The sequence below is a fragment of the Alosa alosa genome, chromosome 3 (genome assembly GCF_017589495.1).
Source record: "Alosa alosa isolate M-15738 ecotype Scorff River chromosome 3, AALO_Geno_1.1, whole genome shotgun sequence".
Lineage (NCBI taxonomy): Eukaryota > Metazoa > Chordata > Actinopteri > Clupeiformes > Clupeidae > Alosa > Alosa alosa.
This window is the reverse complement of record NC_063191.1, coordinates 17,772,921-17,792,556: the sequence shown is the minus strand read 5'-3', so window position 1 is coordinate 17,792,556 and position 19,636 is coordinate 17,772,921. Positions and strand designations below refer to the sequence as shown.

Here is a 19,636-nt window from a genome sequence, read left to right as displayed (position 1 = left end):
TAAATATAAAGCAATTGCTTCTTTGTTTTGAAATATATGGTATGGATAACCAGGTTTCACTTCATGTTACATTGTTATGGAGGCAACATAAATCAACTTTAGAATTTCTCATATCCTCAATGTGTCATTTCCCATGGATCCTGGCTATCCCCTTCTAATGGTATTTTTTCTGATGTTTCTGGCTTGTGCAGTGCAGTGTACCCCAGTAATATTAATATTGAAGAGCTGAACAAAAAAATGGCTGTGTTGACAAATCATGAAATAACAGGAGCACTGGCCTCCTCTACGGCTTTTTAGGGAAACAGTGCGAAGCCTCTCTTCCAGCCGGTAGTCTGGAGTGGAGGGAAACTGTATGACACAAATGACCACAGCTCTCCTGATTCTTATCCTCAATTGGTTTCCCAGCCCTGAATTCTTATCGGCTCACACTGCCTTAGTCATGGCGGCGGCATATTTCCATATGCTGAAAAGAACTCGCATCCTGCTCGTCCAGTAAAGCAGAAATCATCGGCGGAAATGCCCCAACCGCACTCGATGTTCAGTCGCGCACACACACACACACACACACACACACACAAACACACACACATCTGTGATTGTCATGAGCTGTCATTGCCAAATTGTTTTGTGACCTTGAGAGTATGGTCAAGCCAGAGCGGAATGTCTAAGAAGCCTACTGAAGCACAGTTTACCCTCTCATTAACAGACACTTAATTATATGGACCCATATTCATTTAATACCACTCAAGCATTATTGACTAATTACAGTGTTTGATGTATGCATTCCAAAACCTCTTTGTGGCTAATGGGTACGAATGGTGCTTGCAGCTGCTTAAGTGCCGCTGGCTTGCAGTTTTATTTCCACTGAAGGTGAAATTCAGAGGTCGGATGTCATTTCTGTGGTCTTCAGGGGTCAATGAGTATACTACTTAATACATTTAATATTTTCCTGTGTTTTGTAAGATTGGATTCACAGGGTGGTTAAGGATTAAAGGTGTAGATCTAATGTGTAAATCTGTTATTAACAATGTTTTTTGTTCATTTTTTGTGTGTTGATCAGGATTTCAGGCACTATGGCTGAAAGTGACACACAGAGTCTATGTTTAAAATCAGTATGCCAACTAGATTACAGTTAATACTTACCCCTTTGCAAAGACCCCCTAAACAGCACTGTTGGTACTACTTGCAGTGAAAGAAGGAAGAAAGTCTTTCTGTAAATGGTGTCCTTAACAACAACTCATAAAAATGTGAAAAACAAGCAAATGTGGTTTTAAATATTGAATGAGGATGATGCAAAATAACCTCTTTAAAGACTTCTCCAGCCTTGCAGTCAGTGGTTGTGAATTCTGTTCAAGTAATGAAATGTTTTTAATTAAGTCACTTTCGCTGGTGCTGGTGTGACATCTGTCATGCTCACATCTGAGTGTTCGCATTTGCGAATAGCAAATAGCATGCCAAGACCTCTAATTTGATCAATGCCAAGACAGAACATTTTCTCCTGGCGTGACACCAAGACCAGCACAACTGATTGAGTAACTATGAAGCATAAATAACATGTATCAGATTGCAATTGCATATACAGTATAATAGTCAAAAATGTGTGTGTATAAATGAATGTGAGAGCCATCTATTGCCAGTGATTTGGGGTTATTTATGGTACCACCAGAATCATTGCAGCAATCAAATGACACATCAAAGGAAATGTTATATGGAGCAGGTCAGCTGCAGAAGGATTGTTAAGATAGCAAATATTGATGAAGCCCAGGGTTTAGTATTAAACCTGTTTATTCAAACATAGCATAAAAAACAAATGTATGCTATGCTCCAATTACCACATAGTAGGCAGGTGACCAATTAGATTCCAGCTAAGGGTGTACAATATGAAGAATATTACATTTGCATTCAATTACATTTATTTCTGAGGCAACTTTAACTGAAACTAAAAAACTAGTGTGCCCATGTTTTTTAAAAAGTGAGGGAAGTCCCAATTAACATAAATTATACAAGGTAAATTACCTTCTTCTAGGTTTACCCTATTATATTCTTGGAATATAATAGGGTAAACCAGACAATTGTATCATTTTCATCTGTTTGTTTTGGATTATGTGGGGAATTTGAACATTTCCTTATTGGTACAGGTAAGCATGATGCCCCTAGCTAATTAAATATGCCCTCATTTCTTTAGCAACCTTTTTGAGATTCCTCCACAATCTGATAATTTTTGGTGGGCTTAATAGGAAGAGTTAGAGTCAAGTCATGACTTTTGAGTTAACAGATAGTTGATAGCAAGGCGTAGCTGATGGATATTTAATCTGTTATAAAAATATGTTAAAATCCGCTATCCAAAGAAAGCGGGGACAATTTTGTTTTTTTTTTGTTAGCTTTGTCTGATATCTCTTAGTGGCTGATCCTCTAATTCATAACTGTCAGATCACCAAAAGGGAATACAAAGATTGCATTGAGACTTTTTTAAAGAGACACTTAACAAATGGCTACAGGCTATGCCTACTCATTTCCTGTGTGTGAATACCCAGTGGGGTTCATTCTTAAGAGTAAGTCATTATCTTAATCTGTTGTCTTACGTTGCTGGGGAGAGGATGTGGAAGATGAAGAGAAGATGAAGCGCTAAAAGATTAAGGACCTCATAGTTGACCATAGCCAATGCCATACACATCTAATTAACAGCCTATTGCCTAGTATAGATCGCTATAAAATAGAAGTATGAAGCAGATTTATTGTTGACTTGCTTAAAGAAATGAGAGTAAAAGTGTAATATATGTCTAATAGGGTTTTTTTTAGTTTTGCATTATGGAAAGCTTGTTATTTAAAACATGTAGTACCTACTTTCTCTGTGGTTGCTTCAGAGACCTCAAGAGACTTCAATGGTGATCCATTTTGTGTTGTGTTGCCATACCTTTTTCACAATGGCATTTGTTCATCGATCACAGACGGTGTCTGTATTGATTTTAATGAATAATTGATCAGGCATCACATTAAGTGTGAAACCAGGCTGTGCCTTTGGTGCCTGTTGAAAGTAATCTATCCAATTATCACATCACATTAGTGTTCATTTCTCAGCATTATTTTCAAAGACAAAAAGATCTGCTGTGTTGTGCAGCACTCATTTAGTTTGGGGGGAGATCAGCTCTTTAGTTCCATTTTGCAGTGTGCAGGTAAAAAACACTCAGGGCCCCAGTATAGAGTCAGAGAATTGGTTGAAAATAGCCTATACCTCCGGGTGGGTTGCATTAAAAACTTAAAACTAAAAACTTAAAAGCTGTTAACGGTTCTGCTGAGGCTTGGATATAGATAGGTGTGTGGAGACATTCATCTCTAACAGGGAACATTAAACACCCATCACAAACCACCATTGCCCAAGTCTGATCTACAGTATCTGTCTGGTAAAAAAAATGCCAAATCTGCATATTTTAAATGACTGAATGTGTGAGAGGATCTGACCAGGGTCTGGATGATAGATTGGACTCATCTGCACTGGACACCTGAAAGAGCTGTAAACAGAATGTGGGGGTTTGTTGTAATTTTTGTACCTTAATTTTTTTTTATCATCTCTCGTCGGTATGAACAGGCATGACGTGCCAGGCGAGGACCTCCTACACGGAGGACGAGGTGCTGTGGGGCCACCGTTTCTTCCCGGTCATCTCCCTGGAGGAGGGCTTCTTCAAGGTGGACTACTCGCAGTTCCACGCCACCTTCGAGGTGCCCACGCCACCCTACAGCGTCAAGGAGCAGGAGGAGGCTCTGCTCATGTCCTCACCACTCATGGCGCCCTCGCTGTGCAACAGCGGCGAGCGCAACAGCCTGGACTGCCTGGAGCTCCTGGAGGACACGGAGAGTGCCGCCGCCGCGGCCACCAGCAAGCTGCCGGCCAAGCTGCAGAAGATGACCGGCCGCGACGGGCTTCCGCGCAAGCTGCTGCGCATGAGCAGCACCGCGTCGGAGATGACCTACAGCCTGGGCGACCTGCCCATGAAGCTGCAGCGCATCAGCTCGGTGCCCGGCGTGGCCGAGGCCCACCGGCACCTAGAGGCCGACCGGCACCTAGACTCGTCTGACCGGCACATGGGCTCGGCCAAGACGGCCAAGATGGGCGCTGACCCCATGAGCCAGTCGGTGGCGGACTTGCCACCCAAGCTGCAGCGGATGGCCGGGGGCTGTGGCGGGCGCATGGACGGCCACTTGCCCCCGAAACTGCGTAAGATGAACTCGGAGCGCTTCACGTGAAGATGGGGTCTAAGGGGGCAAACAAACACACTGGTTCGACATGTCCATCCTGCCCCCTCTTCGTCTCTTCACCCCCCCACCACCCCCTCCCCTGAAACACTTACATATATATCCAAGGACAACGTTCTTATATCTGAACTGATGCACAGTCTATCTACATGCACACACAATGTGAACTTTATCTGTAGTAGGGTAATTTACAAAAGCACCATGTTGCTCCTGGATGCATTGTCTGTATCCACGCAGTGAACAAATTCCTCTTGATTACTTCAGGTTCCATGTAATTAGCACAATCTGGCATGTATCAAACACTAAGTGCATGTTATTTAAAACCTCTCTTATTTATTTCTGGCATGCCTTGTTTGTACATATATTTTTCACAGCAGAGATTATTGAATTAGTGGATGAACTTGCTAAGAAACTGGGGAAAGGAGAGAATTTACACAAACCGGGTTTGTAGCAGAAGAGAAACATGCCACAGAGAACACATCTGAAGTTTTTGTTCCGTGATTTTCTTGATTATTGTGGTAATATTTGCTGATGTTTTATGCATGTTCTAAATTGTCCTAGCTAGGCAGAGGTAATAGGCACAAATGTTTAACTTTTAATATATTACCTTGTTTATGTTTATCCTGGTTTCCACAGTTCCTTCAAGGCAGAATTTCTGTTACTCCATATATATCATTGATAGATACAAAAACACTGTTCAACGTTTTTTAAAAGAAAGGACAATACTATTCTTGTTACGACACATTCAACTTGCATTCTATTACACAACACTTCAGTGCACAGTATGAAACAAATACAGAGGAATATTACTTGTACCCTACTGAACATGCTGGGATTTGAAGAAAGGTCTCACCTCTTCGACTTTAATCATTCCAAAGCATGAGGTCTCCCTGCAACGAGGATCAGATCAAATGTGTGAAATGTCAGTGTTTGATAGACAGTGTTGTGGCAATTCCCTCCCTGTTATTTAGCATTCTACGAGCCAACTGCCACACAGAAATATCACAGGAAATGAAATCTCTGCTAAGGATTTGCCCATCTTTGTTTAAAGAAAGCAATAATAACAATAATATTTATTTAGTCTTAGCAGAGGGTGTGTGAGGGGTGCATCCATCGCCACTGCAGCTTACTTGTAATTTACCTTACTATACTGACGTCAGTTTTTGTATTGACTCAGTTCACATTCTATAAAGCTCCTATTTGCTGCCTTTTTATTTGAACTTCCTGAAAGAGACAAAATTTGCCAGTGCCATTTTATTTCATAGTCTCTTTTGAACCCCACCAGATCAGATCTGAAAGTAATGCATAATATAAATCACATCTAATGCCATCAACTGCAACTAAACAGGTAAACTCTTCAGTCCTCTTTGTATTGATATAACTTTCTCCTGGATTGCTTGGGCAAAGCAGTGAGACGGATCAGCATATTAGCGCCCCTGAGTGCTTTTATCCTCTGAAGACTTCAAGAGGAGCCTAAATCCCGCTAATGCACCTTGGATGAGTGCTTCCCTCCCCAGAGCCAATTTCTCTTTATCACCAAGGAGATCTTTGCACCCAGTGCCATTCGCCATTATCATCTGCCTGGAGAAGGCCTCCGCCACGGCGGCTGCTACTGCTTGTGTGCAGAGTGGCATCCATCGAAGCCCCACAAGCGGCAAATTCCCCAAACGCCTCGGCAGTCATGTGACGCATGAGGTGTGTGGAAATACCAGTGTTGTTGTTTTTTTACCTACTATACTTCTTTTGTTCTTTCTTTTGTTAAGTGGTTTGACGTTTGTTTTTGAAAGCCATATATATTTGTTTGTCAGGGGACCGAACTCTTTAATATACAGAAAAAGAAAACAACCCACAGCAGATCTAGCTTTTTTTCTAGTATTTATAGATTTTAGCGAAAGGCTTTGAGGCAAGTGCCACAGCTGGCCTGTGGTGGGTTTGTGTTGAAAACAAAAAAGCACAAGATTTGACAATGCTATATACCTACCCACTAGACATGTCAGTAAACTAACCCTTTATATCCTCTTTAGGCATGAATGTCAACTTTACACAAGGATAGAACACCCAACTCTCTGATGTACACTGCATAAGTACTTCTACTGTACTGTACTGTACTATTCTACACTGATAAACTCCCCAGAGCAACATTAGGTTTTCTGCGGAGTATGTAACCTGTGACCTGCTGCTGTAGCCGAAGTCTATATAAGGTTGTCTACCCAGTTCCCAGAGAGGCTGTGTAATTTTACTGATGACCTGTAAATGTACTATTTCAAAATAAACATCTTTATTCTCTAGTCTACCTGTGGTGGATTGGAGTCAGTGAGATGCTGCTTACAACATCAATACATCCCAAAATCTCCCAGCTTCTGCAAATATGCTCTAGGATAAACGAGGTTTATAGGCTTTAGTTCACATCACATTTTGTCACCGTGTAAGTCTGTTTCAGCTAGTCTCATTTACATCAATGATATTGGCTCTATTGTCACTTGTAACCATTTTTATGGGCTGTTGAACTTGCTGGCCATTCGTACGTTAATCCAAACAGACTCGGCTATCTTTGCACAAATAATGCTCATATAAAGCTCAGCATTTGACACCCCATTGTAATTAATTAAACTTTCACGTCAATCAATAACGCCACACAAGAGCCCAGACAGTCCTTAAGCAAACTCCCTCACCTCATCTTTTTTGTTCGCCGAGCTGCATGACAGATGTGCTGCTGCTCAACTGTTTGCAATTATGTGAGGTTTGTTTTCATATCACGAAAAAAAAAACACACACAAAGACATTGGATAGAATACCCGCCGCTATATTTAGACTGTTGACTTATGTCAGTCCAGTTTTTGCCCGTGTCTCTGGGTTGGTGGATGACAGGTTAACAGGCTTGGCATGAATTCCAAAAAACTGCATTGCTGATGTCCTAATTCCCTTTCACTCCGTGTCTCGCTTATATTTGCTTGCCCTTGAATCAAATGCTCGAATCAGGGCTAACCAAAGCTCTAAAATAACTTTGATCTAGATATTAATGGCCTTCTTGAGGACTTCGTGTCCTCGCTCTTCACTCACTATTGATTTTGTTCAGCACTTGCTCTTAAAAAGCGACTTAATTTCTTTGTCTAAACAAGAATCTAGCTAGATTAAGAACTTAACGGCTTGATGTGTGCAATTTTGCCTCATGCTCTTCAAATTTGACCTTTAGTCTCATCTGCACTAACAAAATAAGTCATCATTTAGATAGAAATTATCTACCCTTAGTATGCAGGAACTCTAACACCTCATTGGAGGCTTCTCAGCATGTTGTATTCCATATTGAAAAGAGGCTCCTAGACCATGCGAGAATCCTGTAACCTCTTTGGTTATCTGTGCACAGATAATCTGAGAAGGCGGTGTGAGGGCACACATTTCCCTTTGAGACTGATACAGACACATGTCTGATAAAGCCTATTAATCGTACCAAGGCATTTCTGCCTGTTCAGAATTGCAAACCTGCTGCTCTGTGGACCAGACAGGCCATCACAGACATCGTCCATGGTATATCTCCTCCTGGACAGCCAAGGTAGTGAAAATATAAATCAAGCTTCAGGAATCCCCCTTTTTTACCCATGTGTTTTGCACCAACTAGATGCATTGTGGCACAGGTCACAGTGCAGGGTACAGCCACCATTTATTTGCACATGAATCAGGCACCGGCTTCATAAGCACCAGTGCTCCTACACTCTAAAAAATGATTCAGAGGTTAGTAGATAAAACTTAAAATGAAGAACATTTTCGACATAAAAAAATTAAGTTTGCTACTTGTACATGTATAGGTGAGTTGACAATTTATTTTAAGGAGTTTGTAATACTGAAAAAGAAAGAAAGCTGTCTCAACTTATTCATATATGGATTTTCAACACACAGTCTTGCTTTCACCTAACAATAGTATTAAGTTCCTGAAACTTGTAAATCTCGTGACCAAACTTATAAAGCTAATAACACGATTGAACGTTCAGGACCTTCCAGACCACGCCTGAGAAGTAACAGAAATTATGGCACAGGATCCTGTAGCCTGCATCGAACATCACAGGTACGTGCAAAGTAGTCTAGCCTACTATTTTTGTGTTTGTTTTAAAAGCAACAGCTATCAAACAACGGCACACAGTGCATCAAAATCTTTGTCACGTGACACTCAAATGAAATTAACGCTACAGCTTGCCCTTTGCTAATTTGAATATTTGAAAAGATGGATTTTAGCTATCTACAGACAGTAGCTATCGTGTCTTCAAGCTAGCTGCTGCTTGCACGGTAATTAAACCATTTGAAAAGATGACTTTGGTAGCTGGCGTCTTCAAAGTTACCTGCAGCCTGCCCTTTGATCATTTGGAGTTAGTAAAGGTAAATTTAGCTGTCTGGTGTCTTCAAATTTCACCGTGGCAGCTGTATTCCCGACTTAACATTTTAGCATTGCTAGTTCTAACACTGCACATGTTTGAGGATCATATTTGGTCGTCCTAGTTAAGCCTAACATTGTCACTATTTATGAAGGTTTGTGGGCCATTTGACATTCTTAGCTTAACCTGAACATAGGCCTAATAGGTAGGCCAACATTTATTTATTTTTGAAGTTTGAGAAATATTATGTGTCAATCCCTGCAAACCATGTAGATTTTGTTCATTTTGTTGTTTGTCTTGAGGTAAATTTTCTAACATTGTGCCTTTCTTTTATACAGATAAATGACGAATTCAGACGGAGCTCTACATTCATTCATTGCACAACTGGACCAGTTGCCATTGCTTTAAAAATAAACAATGCTTTCAGAAAATTTAAATTGCTGTGTGCTTTTATTCAGACAGAAGTGAAGTAAGTTACTATAACTTAAAAAGATCCATGCAAATTGTTACCTTAATTTTTTTTAAGTCATTTCAACTCAAGTTGTTTTTTGAGTAAATATTGTGAGACTTTTATAGTGAGAAGAACTCAATTAGTTTAGCACAATCAACCTGATTTGTCCTCTAAAAGCTTAATTAAGTTGAACCAACTTAATTATATTAATTTGATCATATAATATAATTCAGTTGTTCTAACTATATAAGTCTCACAATATTTACTCAAAAACGGCTTGAGTTGAAATTACTTAAAAAGATCCATGCAAATTGTTACCTCAATTTTTTTAAGTTGAGTAAGTGTATTATTTTTTAGAGTGTAAGTAGACCGCGGCCCAACAAGAGTGAGGAATAATTCATGGAGAGCCAGCAATTTTAGCGGATAAACACACAGCTGCCCGGGTACCTGCGGCGTGCAGGATCCACTCACTCTCTCTCTTTCTCTCTCTCACTCACAAACACACACACAGATGTTAGCCTGATGAGATGGCACCAGCTGACTGCCTTCCAAGTAGGCCTACTGGAACTGGGAGGCGTATGACGACTCATTTGAAGTCGTATTTACATATATTTCTCCAACACAGAGTGCAGCCTGTACCATAATCTATGCCCATGTGTCTGTGTCTATATCTGTGCCGTGCCTTAAAGCCCCCTGAAATGTACCGTGCCGTTGGAAAAATAATAATAATAAAAAAAATAAAACAAACATTTCAAAGATAGCCAGTATCTATCCTGCTGCTTTTGTATATCATAGCAGCTTGGATTGAGCACTTATGAGTCATTTGGCGTGAATATGTGTAAACACAATGAGTGTGGAGAGTGAGGAGGGGAGGGGAGGCGCAGAGAGGAGAGGAGAGGAGAGAGAAGGGAGGAGAGAGGAGAGGGAGCAGAGGGCTGTTTGTTGATGCCCGCGGCAGTGGCATTGCATAGCAGGTTGCAGGTTCATGATACCTCCACACAAGAGAAACAAACTCAGCATCATCTGTGTGGCAGTATGAAGGGCTTATGTGTGTCCCCTGTCATCACACGGCATGCTGTGTCAAGTTCCATTCTCATAACATTCATTAGAATAAATGTTGTGTCAGGGCAGTCCATTTACAGTACTATCTATTCAGCTTAATGGGGGATGCATCTAGTCTGCAAAGGTTTTTCTATTTAGTGAATATTGTGATATTTGTGAAACGGTATGATGTGCATATAATATATAATATATAAAGACATGCACTAGTGTGCTCTACATTACAGAATATAACCATACCGCTTCTCACTCAGTGGAGAGTCATGATACATAAAAATGAACCACAAAGATATGATAAAAAAAAAAAACACTTTTATCTTAGGCCTTCTGTTGACAATTTCATTTTCAAGTGACAGCCGAGGAAAAATGCTGCAATGGATTCAATTGTTTTGTTTCCTATGTACCTGTCTAGTTCCGTCTTGTGCATCCAAGAAAAAAAAGAACCATCACAAGAGACAACAGCTTTATTCAATAATTTCAGGTCATTGGCCTTCTTTTATATTCAGAATGCTACAAAATAAACAACACCAAACCTAAACAAACCCATTTGTTGCAAATGTCCTGACTACAATCTTGTAACGTCTATTTTAACATATTTATTTGGCTTTATATACAGTATGTACATGTTTTCCATATAAAATTCTATGAAGCATACATAATCTTTAATGGGAATAATGGTATGTATCTGTAACTGTCATTATTTACCTCATAAGCCTAGGCTGGCAAAGGGTAGATAAGACATAAAACACATAATCCACCTCGGCAGCCTGGCACAGTCAAAGACATAATTAGAAACAAGGTCAAAGGGAGACAGACATATCCAAACACATGAAGGAAAAACAGCTTTTCCCCTTCTCACTCCATTTCTCTCGTTTTGACACAGCAGCACAGACACAAAACCACCCACACACTCATGACACACACAGACACACACACACACACACACAGATCCAGATGCGCCCTTTCCTCGGCGGTGTGAGAGGGCTATTGTCTGAGGTGCAGACTGCACCTGAGTCAGGCTGCCGTCTCGGGTCGGCTCTAATCCCCAGCTGACCAGGCCAGCCACAGACGGAGAAAGGCAGACCACACAAACACACATACACACACACTCTCTCACACACACACACACGCACACACCGCTCGCTAGAACTCATTGGCCCCTGTGTGGCGCACACCTTTCCTTTCTCCATTTAGTTTATTGCATTGCTGTATATGTGTGTGTATGTGTATGTATGTATGTGTGTGTGTGTGTGTGTGTGTGTGTGTGTGTGTGTGTGTTGTACAACTAAGACTAAATACTGGCATTTCACTCCAAAAGTACTTCACACTCTTACATAAATTTCCATGGCTCTTTCAATAAGCCACCCATCTGTGGCCATCTCTGTAACCTTTGTTGTGGTTAAGTTCATCCTCGGTACTACTTACAAATAACATGGGAGTGATTTGTGTTTTTAAGAGCTTGTCTTTCACTGACTGTTTACTGCAATTTTCTTAGATTACCCATCTGCATCATACTCAAGCGCACCATCTTGCCAACCTGAAACCATTTCCTCAAGTCTACAAAATCAGGACAGGCTTATCATATCGCTTGCCCTCAGGGACTTTCTTTTTAGAGATTTGATGCTTGAGTCCACAGAAATGACATCACTTTTATTCACCCATCTGTTGGCAGTATTCTCAGGGAAGTGTGCTTGGTTGCTCGCCAGCACGGTGCATACTGACAGAGAGCCTCATAAATTGACCTGTCGCTAAGCCCCGCCCCCCATTGTTACCGTGCGAAAACTCGGACAAACAAACCAGACTTGATTAGAAATAGGCTACATTGTGGACAATGGCAGCTGACAGTATATGAAAGCAGGCTTTGAGGACGTTTTGGTCGATAAAGGAATTACTTTCCTCCAGAAGCTATCAAACGGGACTTAATTATGCTATAGAGGGATAACTTTAGAATACATACAAGGTGACAAGCAGTTGTGGCAAGTAGCCGTGCAAATCACCGTGCAAAAACCACTGACGTTAATGCTAGCTAGCTAGTGGAAGATTGATACTAAGATATGTTAGGTTACGTTAATATTTGATGTAGTAAGAATATAGTAGTTGGTTAATGAGCATTTTCATCTTGGGATTTAACAGGGATCCCGTGCCCACGTTGTTGGCTTAGTAGCCTACATTACGTCGAGCTGTTGCAAACGCGAGGGGGTCCCCAACCTTTTATGTACCATGGACCGGTTTGTTTCCTATTTGGAAAAGAACTAGCTCCAGTTATGTAGCTATGAACAGTGAAGGTAACGATCTCTTAAACATGTAAAAAACCTGAACTTGAAGAAGTGAAAATTGAACAATATGAACTATGAATATTGAACAACTTGAAGCTACATCTATAAGTGTGAACATGCTTAACAAAATATGGGAACAAAACATGGGAACTAAACGTGCATTACGAATATAATCAGTGTTTGATCCCCCTATAATCAGTACGAATATAATCCTGTGCTTGTTTCCCTGTAACAAGAAGGTTCCATCTGGGGGTGATGGAAGACAGTGACACCCTCAGTGTGTTTAAAATGTCCAGTCGATTGCGCTCAAACTCATTTGAAAGCGCAACAAGGTGATCGCGCACCAGCTGCGAGAGAAAGGGCCCTGCCTCAGTCTCTCCCAAAACCCCCACTAGGCCTACTGTTTAGAACATATCAAATACACCCCGGTCCACTCGTCGTCCCCACAAATCAAGCTTGGCTTTAAATTCAGCGACTTTATCTGCCAGTTTAAAGACAGTCGTCATTCTCCCCTGGAGTGACAGGTTGAGGTCATTAAGCAACCCGAATGTCACACAGGTAAGCGAGTTTTGACACCCAGTCCTCATCATTAAAATGTGCAGCTAACGGTGACTTTTTTTCTGTAAGAAATCTCTGCAGCGGCTCTCGCAACTCAAACACTCTGGCCAGTGACCTGATAAAGATGCTTGTTTTTTGTTGCTCATTCTAGCAGTTTAGCTAACTTCGTGTGACACTACCTTTCGCTAAGAAGGTGAAATGAGCTGACCTGAGGCTGCGCAGCGCTGAAGGCAATATGTAAAAGTGTTGAAGGCGGGACAGACAGACGTAAGAAAATAGACCTTGCAAAATGCAAACATGCATGCAATCAAACAACTGCATATAGGCCTATGTCATGTAAAAACGTGACATTATTGCGAATTAAATTTAATTTAGTTTGCATGCATTTTTTTTTAAACTCATGTCGTAGGCTACGGCCTGGTTAGCAATGTCCCGGGCCGCGGCCCGGTGGTTGGGGACCGCTGCTGTGTTGATGAAAATATACCCCGTTTTCTTGCCTCTCGGGGTACCGGCTATCAGTATTACACGTCCCCCATGCAACACGTTTGACCATGGTTATCCGTAGGTTTTTTTTTGAGTTAATAAACTCCATAAATAACCATTAATTTGTCATTTTATGCCTCCTCCCTGTTGTTTCCTATGGAGTTGTCCGAGCTGATGTCCGAGTCCCGTTGAGGCTGGACTGTCATTGGCTCATCAGTGTTCTAAGGGTGGCGCTTAGCGACAGGTCAATTGAGGAGATCCAAACTGAGCCACGAGGACTGAAATAAAACAAGCTCTCTTGCAGATAATCCGTGCTTTCTATAAATAACCCCCTTTTCATATGGGGGTGGATCCCACTCGTCTCCCGCATCGTTTGTTGAGTGCTCGCAGAGGTTATGTGGAGCTTCGCACCTACATTGGTTCACACACACACACACACCATCCACCCGAAAAGATAATTTTATGTTTACACACAATATTGCCGTGGACCAAAACAACCTGGGTACCATTTCACTTTTTCCATGTTTTGTCAAAAAGCTGAAAATAAGATATTTTAACGGTTTTACATCCAACAAGCCAGTTTTCATTCCAAAGAAGAAAAAATGAGTAATTAATGATGCATTTTAAATACTTCATGACAGGATTTCCCCCCAAACTAGTTACCTAGCAACGGGAAGCTGCTATCTCATTAAATTATGTTCTCAAACTTATGAAAGGACCGGGAGTTATAGCCCCTAATTAAGATTTGACAAAATGTCAACAGTGTCCAAATGGGACCTGCCGATGATTTCAGCTTTGTACATTCAACGAATCACATCTCTTTGCCCTATGACATTGGGTGTTCTGAATAGCAGTGGGGGCATTGTGCATTTTAATTGTGTTTCAATGTATCTGTTTCATTCTGCTTTTGGATGTACTCCTCTGACCCCACTGTAACCTTCCTGGTGTCTGCGACCACCCCCAAGATGAAGCGTTTTCCTGGCTGACTGACAGGGGAGTGGGAGCTCACTATATAATCCTCCAGAGGGTTGCCTCGGCAGAGCTGTGTATTCCAGACCAATGGCTCCTCATCCTCCACTCATCTCATCCTCTCTTCTCTTCATCTTTCTTAAACACTTCACCATCTCTTCTTTCCTTTCTCTTTGCTGTGCTGCTAAATGTCTGGCATATAAAGACAGTATTTTCACGGTTGTGTATTTTTTCTGTATTTCTGACTAAACACGGACTGCACTGAAAGCCCTGTAGTGCAGCAGGCTGAGACCGAGGAGTTCCATTGTTGCCACATCAACCTTACAAGTTATGACTACTCGCCTCTCCCAAGGCTGCGTCTCTTTTGAGAATACATCCATGTGCAACAGACTGCTAAATAAATCATGAACAGCAGTTCAGTCGCTGGGGCCCGGTGCCTCCTCTAATGGGGCCAGGGAGCCGCGTGTTCTTCAGGGGTTAAACTCTCATATGAGGAAGGTGAGTGCTCGGCAAAGAAGACCCAGCTTCACCCCACCTGCAATTTTAATGCCAACCAAAAGCAGGGAACAGGCAAAAAAGGCACAGTGGATCCACTTTGCCTCACTGCAGGAGGAAACTTCCTGAACCTGTGTCAGTGGGGAGCTAATTAAACATCATGCTTTTGCACAGATTAGCGCCTCCTTTGTCTCATCTGCTGCTATTCAGGGGGAAAAGCGACAGGGGGTAAGAAACAGTCGTGTCACCTGCCATGCAGTCAGGTATGGACTGTGTGAAGAAAGGCTTTCATTAACCTCAGAATACAACGGCAAACTGCATGCTTAAGTAGAACTAAAGAAAAGAACATACCAATTTGGAACACCTTCAAAAACCAAAAAATATTCTGTACAAATTGATAATGTTAATGATAAATGTCACTATAATGGTAATAAGGATGGATGCCTGACATGAAGTCAAGCTTGTATTATGAAAATATATACATTTAGGGTTCAAAATGCATTTACAAATAGACACCTATTCCATTTTCCTATGCTGTCCTATTTTTATATATAGAGTGATATTTTTAAACGTGTGCAGAACAGCACTGGCTGTATGGTGAAACAATCTTCATGAGGGTGGAATTAGGAGATACGTTGAGAGAAAATATCTAGCTCGGTGCTGCATGACACACTGCTATCAGATACACACAGGAGGAGATGAGCGGCTTGTCACAGAAAATGAATAGGCTGTTTCTGTCAATTTAATTTCAGCTGGGGTTGTGGAACGAAGGGCATGTATAGACCAATTCATAATCACGCATTTCAATTGGAGCTGTTTCACATCGTCAGTTCCCTTTTCCTGCAACATGCAAATGTCACTAGACGTCACCCCAAGGTGCAGTAATGTATGATCGAACATGTGAATAGAAAACGAGGCTGATTAAATTTCAGTAGCGCAGCCACCGGACTCGACTCCTGCTGCCTTCAGTGGAATCAGGTGAAGAAAATGCTGCCGATGGCACGGTCCCAAAGGAATCGGTCTCGTTTGATTGCAGAAATTGAGCTTACTGACGCGGGGTCACTATTGATGTCTTGTCTCACACCTGCACACCTCGCCGCCAGAGCCATTGATGAGGCATTGCCTCTGTCGCTGTCAATAAGAGGCAGGACTTTGAGCTCAAAGGAGGCGCTGACAGAAACTTCCAGAACCTTTGAGACACAAGCATCCCCTGGGCAGGGCTGAGTCAGTGTTTGTTGTGTGCAGATGCACTTTGGGCAGAAAGAAGAACAAAGCAAAACTTCAACAGAAGAAGAAACGTAAAACTTTCACTTCCATCAATAAAAAGAGTTCTTTGAATTGATCAGTCCATTTTTGGCAATACACTTCTCTCAACTGATTCTCATCCATGTTTGCTATAGATACCCTGTCTAACTGACAGCACAACAGCAGCTGTTGCTTAAATCTGGATATGTTGCATCTGTGGAAATCCATGAAGGTTTAATTAGTACCCAAGCATGTCCATAAATAGGATCCGGATCAAACAGAACCGGTCCATGTCGACCCACGTCATAAGGGTCCGTATGCCCGATGAACTAGATCGGGTCAGGCCAGTGGAAGCGGGCGGTGGTGAGGGCTGGCCACTCTGGCTGAATCATCTGCTGGGGAGCGGATTCAGTTAAAGTCTGCTCAGGCAATGCCAACCATCTGCTCTATTTAGTACCAGGCCTCCGATGGCTTGCTCATGTTTTATTTATCTGTGTTAATCACTGCACTACAACAATATATTTTTTGAGTGTGTGTCAGTGTGTGTGTGGGGAGAGGGGAGCATGGGGGTAGCATCAAGGCCAGAGTGTGCCCCCTCCTCCAGGCCACCGTAGATTACCTGTTCAAATGAGCAGCGGCATAATTGTCTGTTTGACATTTCAACCCAGCACTGAGCCTGCAGTCGCCTCTCCCAAGTACCACTGATACAGTGGGTTTAATTGACACTATAAAAGACCTTGAAATTAGTTCCTAATCCAGGCTCAGAAGAGAGGTGCAAAGTCAATTTAGTTCACCCACCCTCTGATACTGTGCGAATACATGACTGAAGAGCGGTGTGAAGACACAGAGGACTACATCATTTTTTTAGGTTCATATTGACACACTCCTTTATTCCCCGAGCCCTAATATCAGTTGAGCTAATTCAGAGAGAGATGAGAATTCATTTAATCACAGTGTTGTGTGTCAGAGAGTGCACTCGCATTGTGGTTCAGCTGTTGATTACATTCTACTGTAAGAACAATCCAGTTAAATCTAAGCTGAAGGGCACAGCTAAGTAAAAAAAGTCTATAAGAATGTAATGGAGACAAAGCCTTGGAGTCTTTTATGGAAGACAAATCCTAATTTCTTTCTTTGGAGGACTGAAGGTCAGTGATGCTAATTTGGAACATTCCTTTGTAGTATTTGCATACGCTGGAAGCCATCAACACAGGAGGTTCTCTGAGGACAAACTCAGGTCCCTGTGACTGCCTAAACCTCCAGGCTTGGGGGTGGGGGGATGCGAACAAAACAACCAATCAGGATGAGGAGGCCCTACTCAACCAATCGGAGCGCCAGTGCCTATCAGTACTGTGTCTAACGCACATCAGCATGCATGCAGGGACTGCGGGATGGTGGAGACGGCCACATGGAGAACAGAAGTTATGCCAACTTCCAGAAAGACATTCGCCCAGGGCTCAACAGAGGAGCGCTCACAGTAGCACAAAACATTCAGCAAAGCCCTCTATTTTATAGTCTGACGCTGATATCCTGCACGACACTTCTGAAAAGAAGCATAGAGGGTGAGAAAGGGCAAGAGAGGACAAGAGAGACAGAAGTCTAACAGAAATGAACATCCAAACCAAGGACACGTTACTGTTTTCTTTGCTGGCAGTTTACAGTACCTTGAGAGACATAATACCTGGACATCTGGGAGGATGGCCTCCAGTTCACGTCTAAAAGACCCATTGTGGCAAAATGACTGGTACAAATGTACGATATATTGGGAGACACTCTCTGGAAAAAACTCTTTACTCCCTAAAATCCTCAAATTACAAGTGAGAGATGGAGAGAGAAAGCACCACAAATCAGCCCTACATATATTTTGTTAATAGTTCTTTTATTTCAACCATCATAACAGAGTCAGCAAGACTCGCAGTGGAAAATCAGCAGACACATGCTGTCACCTCTGTTCCAGTTGTCTAGCAGAGGGTATGTTCCTGCCTGCTTTTTTCTCCCGTCTCTCCAGAAATGGCATTGAGAAGGATAACATCCCAATTAATTCTTCAGTTGACTGCTTCAATGCGATACTAAAATGGGCTGTTTGGAAACTGTCTCCAAAGTAGTGATGTGTTCCCGTGTAAGATCAAAGTCAGCATTAACGTAATAGTTTGGCTCTTGTGTTCACATTGGGGGTGGATTGTACATGTCATTTCATTCCACAATGAAATCTCAGGTTTTAATGATATAAAACCTTGTCAAATTCTCATAATAGGCTTGACTTGAAGCTGTTTGAGAAGTTCATCAGTCCTCTTTCTAACAGCACTTTATATAAGCAAGGGAAATGGGGTGAACAAAAGGAGAAAATGTCCTGTCTGAATTGAATAGAACTGAATAAGCGGCACCTTGAGGATCTCTTTGCATTGCACAGAGACTCTAATGACACACTGGACCACCTGCTCGTGATTTCCATCCCCACACCTCGTCATCTGACCAAAAATAGAGCAGCCTGTCCCAGTAGATAATCACCGCACTTTTAATGTCACACTTGCATCACGGGGGAGGACTTCTTTACTCATTTAGGGTGGCCCAGATAAAGGCACTATTTTGGTTAGTCCTCCTCAAAGCCAACCATTTGAATTATTTACATGATCTCTACGATCGATTTATTTCTACAATTCTCTGTGACACTGAGGTATTTGGCTGGGGGACATGGACAGAAAAGTAATTTTGTATTCTCAGCCTAAGACAGATAGTTTTTAATCTTACTTACTGGTAAGTATAGTGTTTGGACAAAGCATCTGAACTGTTCAACAGAGTTGTTCATGTGCATGAAATGTTCTAAAATGCATGGTCATTGGCGAAAAGCTTATTTAAATGTAGTGGGATGTCCAGTCCACATTGGGAGTGTTTTCGTTAAACGTCGGTGGATGGCGCAACAAGGTGTTGCTATGTTTCTTAATCAGTCATGGGTGTGTTTTGGGTGTAACATCCTTTAAACCAATGAGAGTGACATATGTCATTCCCTTTAACAGCAAGCAGCGCGACTTCATACAGCGCATCGGTATTTTGATGGTCACCAGCACATTTGAAGGAATCTGCATGCACGCGAGACTGTATGGAACAGGTATTCCACTAAACCATACTTTGCTAAAACCTAGCAGAGTAAATAGCCTACACGCATCTGCACTCATCTATTATTTGAACCAAAGTCCTTTTAGGCAAGTCCCTCCACTCGGCGGCCATATAGCAACGCTTTTTGGGCACTCATCGGTATTCCTCTTCAGCAGAAATGCGCGTGCGCAAGGCTTCACGACACCAATCTTGTTCCAGCGGCGAGTTCACAACACATGATTGGCAAGATGTCTTCACAACACACCATATAATTTGGCTCAATGTATTCACATCACACCACATGATTGGCTCAATGTATTTACATGTCGACGTTTTGCCGAGGAAGGGGTGGGATATGTGTAGACAACGGCCATATTGGCGTTACAAACTAACCA

At 42.0% G+C, this 19,636-nt stretch overlaps 1 protein-coding gene across 1 annotated transcript in view; it reads left to right on the top strand.

Moving 5' to 3' along the window:
* Window positions 1-6,519, top strand: part of kcnj3a (potassium inwardly rectifying channel subfamily J member 3a) — a 19,350-nt gene extending 12,831 nt beyond the window's left edge. Inside the window, exon 3 of the mRNA XM_048239911.1 lies at window positions 3,587-6,519. Within this exon, the coding sequence (XP_048095868.1) occupies window positions 3,587-4,242 (656 nt within the window). The 3' untranslated portion in view covers window positions 4,243-6,519. The remainder of the gene's footprint in view (window positions 1-3,586) is intronic.
* The last annotated feature ends 13,117 nt before the right edge of the window (window positions 6,520-19,636 follow it).